This window comes from Tachypleus tridentatus, chromosome 8 (genome assembly GCF_004210375.1).
Source record: "Tachypleus tridentatus isolate NWPU-2018 chromosome 8, ASM421037v1, whole genome shotgun sequence".
NCBI classification, from domain to species: domain Eukaryota; kingdom Metazoa; phylum Arthropoda; class Merostomata; order Xiphosura; family Limulidae; genus Tachypleus; species Tachypleus tridentatus.
In genome coordinates this window covers 87118712-87136476 of record NC_134832.1, presented here as the reverse complement: position 1 = coordinate 87136476, position 17765 = coordinate 87118712, and the positions used below count along the sequence as shown (strand labels likewise).

The 17765-nt window shown below is 32.0% G+C and overlaps 1 protein-coding gene across 6 annotated transcripts in view; it reads right to left on the bottom strand.

The window, feature by feature from the left end:
- Positions 1-17504, bottom strand: part of LOC143222861 (protein arginine methyltransferase NDUFAF7, mitochondrial-like) — a 33881-nt gene extending 16377 nt beyond the window's left edge. For 2 of the 6 annotated variants that reach the window (XM_076449961.1, XM_076449965.1), the window contains exons 1-5: positions 16980-17134; positions 9529-9692; positions 6923-7077; positions 6135-6215; positions 2296-2406 (exon numbers count right to left, since the gene is read on the bottom strand). In XM_076449961.1, the coding sequence (XP_076306076.1) occupies positions 2296-2406; positions 6135-6215; positions 6923-7077; positions 9529-9640 (459 nt within the window). In that variant the 5' untranslated portion in view covers positions 9641-9692; positions 16980-17134. Of the gene's footprint in view, positions 1-2295; positions 2407-6134; positions 6216-6922; positions 7078-9528; positions 9693-16251 lie in introns of all 6 variants that reach the window. The other 4 variants (XM_076449963.1, XM_076449962.1, XM_076449964.1 and 1 more) reach the window with 4 other exon arrangements.
- Between the last annotated feature and the right edge of the window lie 261 nt (positions 17505-17765).

Here is a 17765-nt window from a genome sequence, read left to right as displayed (position 1 = left end):
AAAATCCTAGAAGAATGGGAACAACCCTCTCTTTGGCCCTTTTGACTAACAACTCTTTTATAGTCTGAAACAAACAGTCCACTCATCAGGGATCTGTTAGAGATGAAAAGGCAACAGATAATGGTGGAGATAATGTAAATTGAATGACCAACCCTGAAGCCAGAACAATGGAGTATCCAAGGGTCCCTGATAAAAGAATTCCAGAAAGTGATGTAAGGACAGACTATTACAGGAGCCAAAGGAGGGTATCAGGAAACACAATAGGCTGATACTCCCAAATTACTGCCCAATTCTTAAAAAAAGTAAGAAGCCAACAATGATAATGAATGTAAATGGGTTGTATCAATTCAAGCTTATAACATATCTGGAACTCCAACAAACAACACGAGACAGAAAAAAGCTCTCTGCAACTCCCTGAAGCCAAAGGACTGTAAATGAACAATTTTTAACAGTGTCTACCCAATAAATCCTAATAACACACCAACCAGAAAACAAAAGAAAGCAATCTGACTGATGTAAAAGTTGTCACAATTCCCAACTAATCCTCAAGTTACTGAGGAGAACATCAGTAGACTTCAGATAAAAGTTGGATCAAAGAGAAATACCTCAAGACAGTCATGAGAGTAAGACAAATCCAAGAAAACTATAATTTATTTAAAGTGATCACAGGTTCCAATCTCAACCCCCATATGTCCAAAATGGGTCCATCTATTGAAAATCTAAATATACTTCCTACTGACAGTGATAAGCCAAAGCATGTTGTTCCAATATAGGTGGGGGACAAGGCACAGCTATCCTGTTAGGCAATTAAATAGCAAGTTTCCAGCATGAACAGAAATATCAGAAGAAGAGAGAGCCAAGTCATCACTTGCCATCCTTTCTGCCAAAAATGGAAAATGTAAAGTCAAATGCAATCATCCCCAAAACCTTACAAACCTGAATAATCAACTGAAGAAAAAGGGTTGGAGGTGGCTGATCAAAATTATTCTCTGTTGAGGCCAACCTAGTAAAAGAAGGAGCCAGAAAAATTAGTTTAAAGTCTTCTCAGTCTGTCCTAGATACTTTACAAATACCACCTCAGAACCTCTGGAGACACACCCACAGTCTGCATAATACATCTCCATCTTGTAATGCATCATATCATGAGCAGCTCTCACGGAGTTTCCCCTCCCCTGGCTGTTGACAAACAACAGATAGCACAGATGGAAGAGGTATGACTGAACTCCATAATAAAATCATCAACTTGGGAATTCAAATTTGTCAATACTTTTTTTTTTTTTTAAGTAATTAATTTGGACAAATGCATAGCAGGGAGCATTTAATTATGATAAATGTAAGGTTACTGAACTGGGTTATTATAACATAAATATAATCTCAATGTATTAACTGGTACAACTCTTAAGTATTTATTATTATTTTTTTTGTTTTCTCTAAAAACGATAACAGTCAAGGGTAACCTAACTGACATATTCAAGAGTATTAAGGGAATTGACTTCAACCAATACAGTAGGACCAAATGTCACAAATTTAAGCTTCTAAAAGATTAAGCACACATCAAGTTCAAGTAGTTCTATTTTTCCAAAACACCAGTAAATCTGCAAATCAAATTGCTATCTGAAATTATAGAGGCTGCAACTTACCAAGAGTTAAATGTAAAGATTATTCATATATACTGATAATAAAGTAGTTTAATTACATTTTGAAAGTCATAACATACACTCTTGGACCTACCCACAGTAAGAGGATTAACAGAACCTACAACAACACTACAATTTCCTCATTTCTCAAAATTACCAATCATATAAAATCATTCATTAACAGAAGATACAACGATATTATTTTCTGATTAGCCCTCCTTAGTTGAGTTAGTATATATTTAAATAAAATGTTAATTTCACACTCAATTTACACAACTAAAAATAAAATAATTTGTGATTTACAGGTTTGCATTACACACTATCATAAATGAAATATAAATTTAAAGAATTTACTGCTTTTGTGAGAAGTTATAAATATTTATAAACCCTATACATTAAGAAGTTTTTAATTTTGTTAAGAAATTCAGCTCTAATTTAAATAAACTAACACATTTGTCAGCTACTTGGACTTCATGAAAACACTGTAACCAGAATTTTACTGCTCAAATATTCAACACAAATCCTCTAATTTTCAAACACTTGTACCCATTCTCTGGACTGGGTTGGTATTTTATCAGGTAGCAAATATTAGTTCAAATCTGAATTATATTCATGAATAAGTAAAACATGCAATTTTACTTACTTACAATATACTTACTCTCAACATATCATCTGACAATGTTCCTCTTCCAGGCCCCAGTTCAACTACATACAGTGGCTTGGGTTTACCTACTTTGGTCCACTCATTCAAAAACCATACAGCAATAAGCTGGAAATAGAAAACAAACATACAGTCTAAAAGTAACTAAATTATAAAGAATATCTATTTTCTAAACTGGATAATACAATCAAAAGATGCCCAGGAATTTTAATATCATAATTATGATAAATAAACCACAGCTACAAAATCATGTCAATCACCCTCAGTTCATTGTTATGTAAATTAGGTATAGATGTTCATTCATGTGATGTGAAATACAAATAAATGGTTTATTCACTGTGTGTGTGTGTGTGTGTGTGTGTGTGTGCGCGTGCACGTGCGTTCGTGCGAAGTGGTTTTACACAATCCTGTCTCAGTTGTTACTTTCACATGACTCACTTTAAGATGTTCCTAACTGTGTACGAAGTATAGCTAAACTACAAATAAGACATGCTGTTATAAACTGAACACATATCTCAAAATGTCTTTAGCAGAATGCAGAACATCAATGGTACAATTATCCAAACCACTATATTATTATCCACAATATGAGCTTATTTATAACCACAGTACATTGGTTTTGACATGATACTCACACAAAATTGAAAAAAAGTTGTCCACAGCTAGAACTAGGTGATAAATGGTAGTTACTAATCGATCAATAGATGGGTTCAATAAAAGATATGGTGTTAATTTTCTTATTTTCTTTTACATTTCTTGTGTTGTTGTTTTTATTAAGTCGTTTTCAAATTACCTTTGGTTTCACATGATAAACGTTTTTAAAGGTCACAATTTGCACATTTGCAAAAAACATTTGCCATAAAAAATTCCCAACCCCCACAAGTTTTATGGCCATTTCCTACTTAGCATGTAAATCACTACTGTCAACTACATACCACCACATGATCAAATGCTGTTTGTTTTTCAAATATCATCCCACACTGATCTGTTATATATCAAATTAATTGAGAATTAAGTAATGAAAACATATTTCACTCTCACAGTAAGGGTAATAATAATTTTATTTAAAACATATCATGATTATAATTGCAAATAATAAAGTAGCCAGCTAGTCTATTCATGTACATTGTTTGAATAATACATAATACAAAAATAAAAATGATATTCAGCAAAGATTTGTATCATCACAATATTCTGCAGTCACCTACCATACTCAGTAAACAATAAAATTACCTCACCTGATTTAATGACAATTTTATCTGGTGAATAAGATAATCTCATATTTATAAACAGTGCAACTTAATAAAAACCACACTACATCTACTAAAAGGTAAAAACACCATAATTTTAAACATTGGATGTCAACAAAATAACTTCATTCCTCTACATAATGCTTTCGCTACCCATACCAGCCTTTTTTTACATAAATAATTTTATACCATAAGGATTCTCCAATTATGTGACTTTTTCTTTGTACTGCATGCATATTCTTGTCTAAATAAACTACTTAAACTTGATGAACCAGTACCCTCAACTAATGTTTTATAATTTCTCACCTTGTCTGACTAGTTAGCACCAACATCATAGTGTCGTAGCTTAGGTATTAAAACCTAATAGTCAACACACAGCTTTTTGGTTTGTTTTATTCTATTTATTTCTTCTTCTTTTCTACTTATTTCCTTTTCCTTCCTAATTTTTAACATTTTCCACATGGACTTGGTCAAATCAACCAAGTTAACAATCATGGAATACTCATTCCCATTTCCATATTATAATTTTTAATACAGTATGTGTATCACAAAATTTGGCAGAATTCCAGTAAATGTTACAAGTCTTTTGTACACAAAAAACAAGTAGTTCTGTTTTCTAGTCTAAGTGCAAGGTGATTTTAATGTTAAGATTAAAAATACCTTTACTCATTTAAAACTTTTAAATTTTCACTTGTGCAATTTCTAAAACCTCTTAAATAATTATAAAATGTATTTTAAATAAAACTTTATATTTTATCTATAATTTTCTCTTCCCTAACTGTATGAAGTTGATTGATTTGACTGACTTCATGGCCATTGCACAATACAAACTAAATTTATCTTTTTTTTTCTCTCTAGAATCACTGCAAATTATAACAGAAAACTACATTTGTTTACCCTAAATAGCTTAAGGCTCATAACATTCTACATCTTTATACACAAGTTTTAATTTTTTGCTCTTTGCCTTGTATCTAACTATTACATTTTATTTTGCTATTTAATAAAAAAAATAAACAACACACATGAAAAACAAAAAACAAAATACTGCTACATTAAATTTATTTAATTAAATAAAATACCAGAGAACACAATAATAGCATGCATAAAGTAGATGTTCTATAACTACCAGTTTTTCTGGTTTTCCAACTATGTGACAAAAGCTGTCACAAATTCAGTTAAGCTAGTTGATGCATTTTCTAAAGGAATAAAGGTTCAACTTGAAGCTGAATAATAATAATAATAAAACATTTTCTTTCAGCAAAACTTTATATTTGTTCTGTTATTTTCACTACTTTATATGAAGTCAATTGATTTTATTGTCCTTATAACCATTGCACCTGCAAGTTTGAATTGGAAACAAAATAGACAATTCTCTATATTGAAAACAATGTAAGATAATACAACATTTGATAGATTAAAACTTTGGCTTTCTATTGGTTATAAATTATAGATTAAATATTGGCAGTTTATGAGAAAGAGAATGTGACAAATGAGCATTGCAAGAATGGAGTGATTTTCTATTTATTTTATGGCTCCATAACCAAATAAGATTAAATGCTATAAAAATTACATTTTTGCCTGAGCAATGACAAAATAATAAGTTACATTAAATTTTGTACTTCTAGGAGGTTATATCTAAATTAGAGGGAAGGGAAATATCTAGAGAGGAAATGACGATTCTCATACCAGAGGAACTTGATGTTGTTTTTTGAATATTACTTTACAAGTTTTTAATTTATGTTAAAAGTTGGATTATTGACTATTTTTATGCTATGTTTATTCATAAACTAGGATAAAAAGTAGTTTGATTAAATTTTGAATCTAACTCACTAAAATTTACAACATGCAACCAAAAGGTTGTCTGTTCTGAAAGGGTTAATGACCTAAACTACTTTCAAAATCTTAAAATCACAAAATTCTTCTCATACCTTTTGGAAGAAACGTACTTCTGCATTATACTTTTAAATATGTAAAATAACATGTCTGACTACCTTTGTTGTCGTGCTGACCCCCTCTTCCATAACAAGGTGAAATGTGAAGACAAACTGTGTTACCAGTCATTTGCATACAGATCACACAGTGAACCATCAACTAATTGAATTGCATAAAAATGAATTGAAAGGGTAGTCAACATTATTTTATAATGCTAAAGTTATAAGAAATAACTTATAACTATAATATTCTAAACATAAACAGACATTTTATTAAAAACTTTCATTACTTGACAGAATATTTACATCACTACTATTACATCCTTAGTGATGTCATATTTGTACTTAGATATTAAGGAATTAATACAACTGGCAAACCTAAAAATAATTTTTTTCCTAATTACAGTAATTTTAATTAATTGCTCTGCTTGTAATGAACAATTGTTCCACTGAACAATAAGGAAGAAAGATACTGGCACAGTATTTCTTACACGAAACTAAAAGCATGATAGTCTGTCTGAATTATTTTTCAGTGGATGAATTTATTTAATATTTCACCTTTAAAACAATAAACCCATCCACACCAGTTCTTAACTATGCACAGAATCTGGGTCTATCAAATATTTTCAAACAAGCTATTAGAAAGCTGTTATACCTCTCCAAACATCTGAGATATCTCTGGGGAAGTAATGAAGTCTCCAGAACTGCCTATTACATCTCTGTGCATGTAGTATCCCTGCAGAAGAAATGCATATCATTCAAAACAAAGTGTTGGTGGAAAAAGTAACACACAGTAAAAATAATATGACATATACCTTCATGTAAAAGTATGTTATGATATCAAATACATAACTTCCTGCTCTCACAATGTTTAAATCTCCATACAATAACGTGTATTTATACACTTTTACAGTATTTCAAATTTCTATACCCATGAACACGTTCAAAATTTCAGATTAATAGAATGTTTGCTTTAATGTTTAAATATTTCTCTTCTAAAATTAGTGATCTGACAGATCCTAGTTGTTAAGGCTCTCAACTTACAATCTGCAGGTTCAAATCCTCATCACACCACATCTGCTTGCCCTTTCAGCCATATGGGCATTATAATGTGATGGTCAATCCAACTATTCATTGGTAATAAAGTAACCAAAGATTTGGCAGTAGGAGTTGTTGACTGTCTTTCCTCTAGTCATTCACTGCCAAATTAAAGATAGCTATCGCAGACATAACTGCTATAGCTTTGTGCAAAATTCAAATCACAAAAATCTAAAATCATCAAAACTTGAAACTGTTTTTAAGTTACTTCTAATAATAGTTAAACTAACTTACATTTTCGCTTACAATAAAAGAAATAAGTTTGTGAGAAATACATTTAGAATGAAGCAGTTGAACAATATATTGTTATTGACATTCTTTCTTTGTAATGATAAAGAAACTTACCGACATAGGATTAGTGAGCACCTCCTTCATATACTCGGCAACAGTCACAGGACCAGTAGCCGAAATTCTTGCCCTCAAGTGGTGGAGCAATTTGGTCTCCCTAGATTTTTCATGTGCATGGACTGAATATTTCCTTCTAGAGTGAGAGCCAGAACCTACAAGGTAAATTGAAAGTAGTTTCATAGTAATTTTTTGTGATAAAGATACAAGTAGGAAGTCAGCAACAGAAGTACCAACATTAAAAATTTTCAGTACTATATTAATGTTTGTACAATTGAATACAAGTTATCCTAGTAGAACACTTAAATAGAAAAACAAATATCAAGATACTTCCCAGCTTTTTGTTAATTTAACTACTAAAACACTTGATTCAGGTCTGTCTCTGCTTTCTTTTTTGCAATAAAGTTTTTCTTATTCTTAAAAATATACACAAAGCTATCAAAGTTATAATTCATATGAAAATTGTAAACATAAAATAGTCCAACAAGTTTCAAAATTGTCTGAAATATAAAGCACAAGCTCCTAAGAACTTCTCAAGTCACATTCTCTCCAAAAAATGCCTATTTATTATAACTTTTTTTGACACTAAGCCAATTTTTTTAACCATTTCTTAATATCAATTTCCTAATTCAAGAAAAACAATAAATGCAACAAAATCATTTAAATGCAACTTTCACTTTTCTTATTTAAATACAAATTAATAAAATCCAAATTTTCAGCATGTGCATCACTATCTGTAAAAGTCATTTCAAAAGTTAAAAATTTCAATAGGAAAAAAACATTTAACTTAGTAACAACTATGGATTCAGGTGTTTAAATATTATACTTAGTTTCTATCTTTGTGAAATATAATAGTGACAATAACAAGTTCAATGTTCAATTTCTCATAGCTCAAAAAAAACAAAATGTGTAACCATTTCTTTCTTTTTAATTTCTTAAATTAATAACCTATTAATCCTTTCAGAACCCCACTCAGGAAAATAATGCCCTTCCTTTAACAACAATTGTAAATCACCAAATAAAGCCTAACCAGAATCAAATACAATAATCATCTTAAATTTAAACTTGAGAATTTTATAAGTTCTTCAACATAATTACCTCTATTCACTACAAACAAACATTATTGGAGGTTTCTAACTTTTTTTTATATATAATGTAAATAAACCTCCCTTGAACTAGGGCTTGAGCCTGGGACCTACTCAAACATTTTATTATTCCTCATGTTGTTAAAGTTACAAAATTTTGTTGTGTGAAACTGTTTCCAATAAACATTAAACATATTCATTTTCATTTGAACATTTCAATTTTTTTAGATTAACTGGAAAGTTTCATTTTTCATACCAAACTCCAACTAATTTCAACTTAATCGATATTATTAACATATTTCTTTTGTTTGTTTATTTTTGCTGATTGCAGTGCAACCATTTCCAAGAACACATCATAAAAAACATCACAGAAACCGACAAATGCTTTATTACTAACTTAGGGCTTGATCTTTCAAAGTACATTAGGTCAGACTAGATTATAATTTTATTTTTTAATAATTCTGATAGAGATCAATTTATATATAATAAATATCAATTTATTTTCAGTAACTTATTGTATTTTATTGAAGTTATTTTTTAATACAATAAACCTAATAATATTCAATAAATAAGGATTTGAGTCATCAGAATATTTATCAATTACCTACAAAATTTGCTAAAACTTAGCTCACCTGATCTTGTAATAGAAGTCTTTTTACAGCTTCCAAACAGATATAAATTAACTCAAAAACACTTTCAGGAATGAAAATAGCATTTAAAAATACTATAAAATATTCCCAGATCTGTGTTTTGTTACTAGGTCTTCTAAGCTTTCCATTACATTTTCCATTGTTCTTCCCTGAACTAATCACTTTCCCAAATGATAAATACTTTCCATACCACTTTGCTCATCCTCCAATGATGTGAACAGTTTATAAGCTGTCTCATCCAATCATATTAAAATTTTCTTCACAAATATTTTTAAAGCTGAGTTTCATTAGTAGATTTTCAGATCACATACTGTGAGAACATAATAGTGATAACAAAACTAAAGAAAGAGGGGAAAATCTCACAAGGAATAAAATGTGTATTTAGATTCTCAAGGGATGATGGGTTTTTTGCAAATATAAACATATACTTTGGAATTGGAAGATAAACATAACAATGGAGATGCACAGAAATTAAAGCTTGAAATGTTTTTGGTAACTTTCACTAAAAAAGTTTTTTTTTCAAAATGACAAAAATATTAGTTTATCTTGACCTATGTTGCTGAAATACACTGAGAATTATTATTTTACTTAAACAGATTTGACATGTATTCAACACCTTTTATCTTTTCCATATACATTATTTTCAAACAATTGGCAGGTTATTTTCTTCCTAATTTTTGTATAACATTATTCTTGGTAACTTATTATTTTTGAATTTATCTCAAAATTGCATTAATATAATTTATATTGATAAAATAAAACAGTAGGTAAAGTTCACAAAACTAGCATCACCAGTCAAGATCATCTAATCATGAAAAACTTGGCATTTACTAATCAACCTATGTAAAATGACATGTCACTATACACATACCTATGGAAAACCATGCTGAAGTACAAGAAGCCCACAGTCTTCGAGATTTACTTAGTTTTAACGTGTGCGAAATAACAACCGATGACATTTTTGTCAATAGGTTTGTAGTCATATCTCAAAATATTTTAGAAGCACACGCTCCTGTCAAGCAAGTTGTCTTATATCTACAAACAAAAAACAATACACAACTGAATTACTTTGAGTATAGCATAAATTATATCATATGGGTGACAAGAGAATTTACAATAAAAACATCTAAAACTGTTGATTATAATGGAGAACAATCAGATACTCTTATGCAGTTGTTCCAAACCTTCACTGACAACATCCTAAACCACTTACCTTGATGGTTTTAAGAGGCACAAAACATGAACACTTTTGACAGCACTGGAGCTTTGGGTCTCTCTTAAAAAACCACTGTAACTTGTGTGTGATCTCAAATGCTGACTTGTTATCCCTTAACTTGATTTATTTGCATGATTACCCTGCTGCAACAGGCATTTTGTAATTTGTTTATTTTTTCAGTTCTTAATTTAGTGATACTCTTGCAACATCCTCAGAAACTTTCTCTAAAACACAGTTTGGAAACAAATGCTCTAATGTGATTGTCCTATACATAAGAGTGTTTTATCTGATAGAGAAAATTTATCAGCACCAATCCTTCAGTATAATTAGCTCAAACAACTATATAAACTCTTAGTATTCAACTATGATATACCAACTTAAAATAGTTAAATGAAAAAGAAAAAAAATGAAACACTGAATTATGATTTATCAATTACAATGGGAACAAAAGTTAAAAGAAACATTATAATACAGCAATATATTTCTGTATGTAATACAACCTGTGAAATTCATTTCACATAAGAATCAATTAAGAAAACTCCATTAAAATCAGTAATTAACACCATGGTATATCAACTTCCAATAACTATATCAGGAAAGAAAAAATGGATCACTGTATTATAATTTATCAATAACACAAGGAATAAAATTTAAAAGGAACATTCTAAAGTGGCACTATATTTTTGTATATAATATTATGTCAAGTTCATTTTGCATGGGAATCAATTATACAAAAAATTACAATCAGTAACAATGTTTTAAGTTCACTAATGGCTTTAGCTGGTTGGTTGGTTGGTTGGTTTTTGGTGTTTTAGGCACAAAGCAGCTAAGATGACTAAAGGTAGTACTAACAGCAGTGCTAGTCACCTGAAGTTGGCCTTTCCAGTCCTGGTTATTTGATGTTACGGCCATTTTGTAGTATCAAATCAAACCTGACACACTGTGATTCTTAAAAGGGAATCACATTAAAAAAGGTCTAATGTATAAATTAAAAAACTTAAATGGCATTAAAAAGATTAATGGTCTTTAAAAAACCAAAAACATATCCAAGGTTGGTTGGTTGATTTAGTGTTTTATGGCACAAAGCAGCTAGGTTATCTGTGCCAAACGTCCAGTAGAAAGGTAAAAGTAAATCCAGTAAAATTCATAAAAGGAAATTAAGGTAAAACTAAACAAAGTTAAAAACTAACTAAATAAAATAAAACCAATGTTTACATCTAGTGTACAACATCAAGAGAAAAAACTACAGTAATTCAAGTTGTAAAGGGCTTTCTGTAGCCTGGCTATAATAATCATAACTCTCCAGGAAGACTAACAGGTAAGTACAAAAACCACCATCAGTCACCTGAAGTTGACCTTTCCAGTCCTGGTTTCGAGTTACTTAATGTTAAGGCCAGTTTCCAATTTCAAATTGAACTAGATAAACTGTGATTTTTAAAAGTGAGCCACACTAAAAAGGTGTAAAGTATAAATCAAAAAACTTAAATGGCATTAAAAAGATTAATGACCTTTAAAAAACTAAAAACATTTCTAACATGGACAGTATCACCATCACCAATAACACTGTCTAGCGTTATGGACAAACCTTGGGACAAAACCTGCTTAAAATGGTGCCGTCATTGTGAATCGTAACGATGACAAGAAAGTAAAATGTGGCTTATTGTGATGTGAGTGTTACACAAACTACACACTGATGTATCAGTTCCAGATAAAAGAAAACAATAAGTTAAAATACTGTGACCAATACATAAATGTAGCCAGAACAACTTCCTCTTTCCAATGCTTACATTAGCATGACAGCCAAAGTCCAATATAGAGTTCTATTTGGAAAAAAAAGAGAAATGGGACAGTCAGTTTTGAATATCCACGATTGACTAAAGTCCAAAATAGGGTTTTATTTGTAAAAGCTTGTTTTTGCATTGCTCCCTCCAAGTCGACTGCCAACTGGCATAGAGCGAAGCCTTGAATACAGGACCATAGTCCATATATGGAATAGGCACAGCAGTGATAGTGCCAGAGTAGATAGACTAAGCTACAGTGTCAGCAAGCTTGTTCCTGCAAGTACCAACGTGGCCAGGTATCCAGAAAAACTGGATAGAAGTAGATGTTAAAGAAAAATGGGCCAGTCGGTTTTGAATATCTGCGAGAACAGGGTGTGAACCTACATGAAGCAATTTCAGGGCCAGTAGAGAACTGAGTGAGTCAGTATAAATAGTGCAGTTGGAGTGTTGCTTTGCTTCTACATGATCCAGGACAAGAGAAATGGCATACAGTTTAGCAGTGAACACAGAAGCTGTAGAGGGGATTCTGCATCCAACTACTGAACCACAACAAACCATGGCAGAGCCCACAGAGTCACCTGATTTGGAACTATCCATATAAAAAGGAATGGAAAGATTGTTCAAAAGATGTTCAGTAAATAAAAGATGGTACTTCCAATCCGGAGTATCTGCTTTTTTCAGATGACTTAAAGAAAGGTCACATTTGGAGACCATAATAAGCCATGGTGGGATGGGCTGACCAGTAAATGCTGCAATGTTATCCAAGGACAGACCCAATTCATCCAACTGTGCCTGGATACAAAGGCCAAAAGGAGCAATGGCAGACTGTCTGCTCTGAAAATGCATGGCCAATTGAGGAAGGAAAATACAACCCCAGGTAGGATGCTTTAGTAAGGAATGAAGTTTCAAAGCATATAGTAAAGACAGTTGCAAATGATGGTGGTGCAAAGGTTCATGAGACTATGTAAAAGCTCTGAACTGAGGAAAGCCTCAGTGCAAAGTTGAAGTCCTTGATGATGAATATGGTCTAGCATCTTTAAGGCCAATGGTCTGGCAGAGCCATAGACCAGAAATCCATAGTCGAGTTTTGATCGAATAAAAGCACGATATATATTTAGCACTGAATGTCAATCCACTCCCAAAGTGGTGGAAAAGAGAAAACGGAGGATGTTCAGTGCTCTTGTACACTTGACCCGTAGCTGCTTGATGCATGGTATAAAAGTTAGCTTACGGTCAAAGATAAGCCCCAACAACATAATCTCAGAGACCACAGGCAGCACAACTTCACCAATACGAAGTTTAGGATCAGGGTGAATACCCCTTTGGTAAAAGTGCATGCAAACAGTTTTAGAGGGAGAGAAATTACAGCCATCTGCCATGGTCCACTTCAGTACATGACTAAGGGCAGTTTGTAGCTGCTGCTCAATATATTTTGTATTCAACAACTGGCATGAGATATGAAAGTCGTCAATATAGAGCCCGTTTACAACAGTGAGAGGGAGTTGTTCAGTGATGGCATTAATCTTTATACTGAAAGTGTGACACTCAAAACACAGCCCTGAGGGACTCCATGGTCCTGTAGAAAAGAATAAGAATGTATTGAATCTACACAATATAGGAATTGCCTGCCCATTAAAAAAATGTTTAATAAAAATGGGCAAATGATGACAACCCATATGTATTGAGGTATTGCAAAATGCCATACCTCCATGTTGTGTCATAAGCCTTCTCAATGTCAAAGAATATTGATACAAGATGTTGGCATTTGAGAAAGGCTTCTATGATTGATGTTTCAAGTCGAATTAGCTAGTTCGAGGTGGAGTGCTGTCATTGGAACCCACACTGGGTGGGCGAGAGGAAGTTGTTTGATTCGAAGAACCAAATAAGACGAGCTTTAACCATTCTCTCTAAGGTCTTACAGAGACAGCTCGTCAAAGCAATTGGACGGTGGTTTGAAGGAATCTTGGGATCTTTCCCAGGCTTAGAGAAAGGTATGATAATAGCCTGATGCCAGGCATCAGGAAAAACATTCTCCTGCCAAATCCAGTTAAAAACAATTAGAAGAATATCAAGAGAAGCAGGAGATAGATGGCACAGCATGTCGTTGTGTACATCATCTGGTCCAACCGATGTACTGCCAGACCGATGAAGGGCTAGTTAAGTTTCCAACAGTGTAAAGGGATGATTATAGTCATGGAGACAATCAGCTCGAAAGGAAAGAGGTGATTGCTCTGCTTGTGTCTTGATGGCTAAGAAGGTGGAAGAAAAAGCAGAAGTGCTAGATACCCAATAAAAGCTTTCACCTGGAGTATCAGCAATGCTCTGGGTATCAGCTACCTCCTGGCCATCAAAGAGCAAGATCGAGAGGGAAACAGATTGATATTGCCCACTGACCTTTGAAATCGTGTCCCAAATGACTTTAGAACTGGTGGTATAGGGTATGCTGGTGTGAGAGAATAAACAGTGATGGCATGACCCAAGGAAACACAGATAGCATTGGCATCTAAGAGTGTGTCCAGTGGCAAAGACAGGGTAGGGACATGCTGATCAACCAACAGTGCCACCCCTCCATGCACTCGTCCATCTCACAGCCTGTCATTTCTGTACAAAGAAATCTGCCAAAAGGTGGCTGGATTGACGGGTTGTCACACATGGCAAACACATGGGATGTTCAGATCCCAGAGGAGGTAAACTGAAAGAACAGAACCTTCCCTGGGAGGTCCCCTCGCCATGTACAGGAATCCACACTGAGAGATTAATGGCTTTAGCCTCTTTTACTTCTTGTGAATAAGCCACATTTCTGACCAAATAAATAAATATTTATGTAAGCTATCCATTAAGGAGATACACAAATAGCCATGACATAAGGAACCAGCTATTATTTTTAGTCTCATAAATGACAAAAATTCTCATTATAAGTAAACTCACTTATACCAAATCTAATGAGAGCAAGCAATGTACTTACAGTTAAACTAGACATCAACCTGAAAATCAGAACAAATAATTAAACACATCCCCCTTGTATTTCTATATATAAAAATTAAATTGTATTAGCCTACAGCCAAGTTAAAAATACATATTACATGGATAAACAAGAGGACATAAGTTAAAGTTTAGTCAAAATAAATAATAAAAAATGCCACTTCAGCTTAATTGGAATACTGTGAACAGTTTTGGTATTCCTATCTTAGAAAGGACTCTGGCTCACTGGTATGGGCACAGAAAAGGACTATTAGAATGATTCCAACAGTTGAAAAGTTATCTTGAAGTGACAAGTTAACATTTGACTTGTTTGGTCTTGAGAAATGAAGAATACAATGAAGTTTATACAATTATCTTGTGGAATCAACAGAATAAATTCAGTGATTTCTTTGTGCAATGATATGATGATAAAACAATGAGGAGGCACAAGTAAGATATGGAAAAAGAAAAGCTAGGTTCCATTTAAAAGCTTTATTTTTCTGAATTGGTTATGAACTTACAAGTTTCAGAGGTTGGCATTTTATAGTAGTTTAAAAGTGGAATCAATGATATTCTGAAAAGGAGTGGGTTTAAAATTTTACTTTTTTTCAAGGGTGGGTATATAAGAGTAACTTGGAAAGAGTAACTTATGTTATGATATAACCCATTGTTTGTTAAATGTATTTTTGTAAAAGTCCAAATTTAAATTAAATGCATGCTTATTATAATCTGACAATAAACAACTTTAAAACTACCTATGGTTTGTTGAAAATCATTATTTGGAAGAACAAGTCTATAAATGGGATCTAACTCCCAAACCTTATATTTTGATAAAGGACAATATCTCTGTACCATGATCAATGACTTTCATTTTAAAACAAATTCACTTTTCATGTTGCATTCCTATTCATAAATACAGAATATTGCAAAATTTGGCATTACTTTGATAAAGTATAAGTTGCAGACTTTGTGAAAAATTATAAGGCTTGAATGTGGTAATCAAATGAAGTCAACCACCAAAATTTCTCTAATTATTGTAAATATTCAGGTTTTTTAAAAACAATGTTTCAACTGTGGGAAATTGCACTACATTTTTCTTTACATGAGTTAAAATCATCATTATTTTGTTTTGTGTTCAGACAAAGTTGGTTTTTTTCATGTCTTTTTTTCTTTCCAACCATTTTTTGAAATTTTTTTTTGGAGTGCAAAATGTGTTCTGACAATTGTTCTATTAAAACAGAACCATTTCCTTCTAATAAGATGCCAATTTTATACAACAATGGGCCAAAATTTTTGCAATATGTAATTTCTCAGCTTGAAAAATACAAGCTATAATTACCAAATTATCTACCCAATTAAATTCTCCCATGGAAACCAACACTCTTTTGAAGTAATTTTCCCAACATAATTGAGTTCTCACTTTGAAACAAACAAACAAATCTTCAAAAACTCTTGAAAAATGTATTACAAAAATAAATCAAAAAGTTAGTTATACAAAAAATATTTTAATGAGATATTGCACATTGTCCATATCGAATTATATTTATCACATTTGATTAGTTAATAGTTCTCATCACAGACCATGTCCTTTATCAAAGTATAATATTAATAATTTTAAATACTTGAATGAGGTTACCTTTAACAGTTTTAAGAAATTCTATAGTCCCAAGAAAACATTCACTTATCTATGGTTCTCTTGTAAAATTAAAGAATGAATTTAGTATTATAAAAACATTCCATCTTTACACACTCTTCAGCATAAACTCAGTTTTTTTCCTGTATTTTATCTGGTTACCAATACCGAACACAGTAGATCTTTTCAGATTTGAATTAATAACTTAAAGAACCTCCCACTATTCTGCCTCGTTCAATAATGAGTATAGAAGCAAATATTTAAAATGGATCTGCTTAAACGTTACAATAAATTTGAAGACGCTTTCATTTTTACGAGTTTGGATATTCCGACTTTACAAACTGCTTACGTTTGAGTTGTAAAATGAATTATACTAACTAATCAGAGAAATTCAATGATAATGCGATCTTTGTTTTAAACTATTTAATGCTGTAAACGAACCTCTGTTTCCAACTGTTGTCGTTAAACAAATCACACTAATACTCGACCAAAGATACTCTTAAGGTCATGTTAGAGGTTAACCCATGTCTATAACTACGTGCTCACCCTAATAACAACATACAGTATCACCGGCCTTATACTTTTATCGTTGTACGATTGGAAAATAGCGTTCAGCGTGATCGGAAAATTCAGATAGATAAATAGTGAATGAAGCAGTGTTAAGAACATGAACACACTACCAGTACCATCTTTCATCGCGCAAGTTTTAAATACGTATATGCTAAATTTACCTTGTTTAAATCACCTAAATATGAAATCCTTTTCAAAAGCTATATAGCGTAAGAAAATTGATAACTGCCTACATTTCTCTATCACACTGTCCTTTATAATCTATAATCGCAGAAAACAGATGGCGCTAAGGAGAATGCCTGAAAAAAAAAAAAAGCAATTTATGTGGCGCCGTTTGGTAACCAAAAATCCCATTTCTAAACTATTGGTATATTTTTAACGATTTAAGTTTACATTTTTTCTTTACTCATATTTATACAGTTGGAGATATAGTTGCACTGCGCTCATCTTCTGGCTAAGAGTTAGTTTTTTTAGCTTAATGAAAAGAAATTCAACTGAGACAGCTTTCCGAAAATGGAGGATAACACTGAAAAACTGTAGATAGACAAAACTCACATTATTTCATATAGTGATTGGTAATACTGCTAGTATTGTAAGTCTAAAAGTAATCTAAAAAGCTGCTAAGGCTAAAATTATGAAACCCTGTAATCTGAGCGCTTTCGAAACGTGAGCTCCTCTTCATCACGGGTTTAAAATAAATTGTTTTCCCTAGTTGTTCCAAAATAAACTTATCCACACAAAACCAAAATACCTCATCTGTTATTATATTGCGATAAATCTTTTTTTCTTATCCTATTTAGGCATTACTGCATACGAAGAAAAAAATAAGAAAATTGTGATACATCTATACATATTTATATACAAGTTCAATCAAATTGTGTATTTAAAACAGAGAAACTGGATTAAACACTTTAGTTGTTTTAAGCCAGTTTTCAAACGAAAAATCT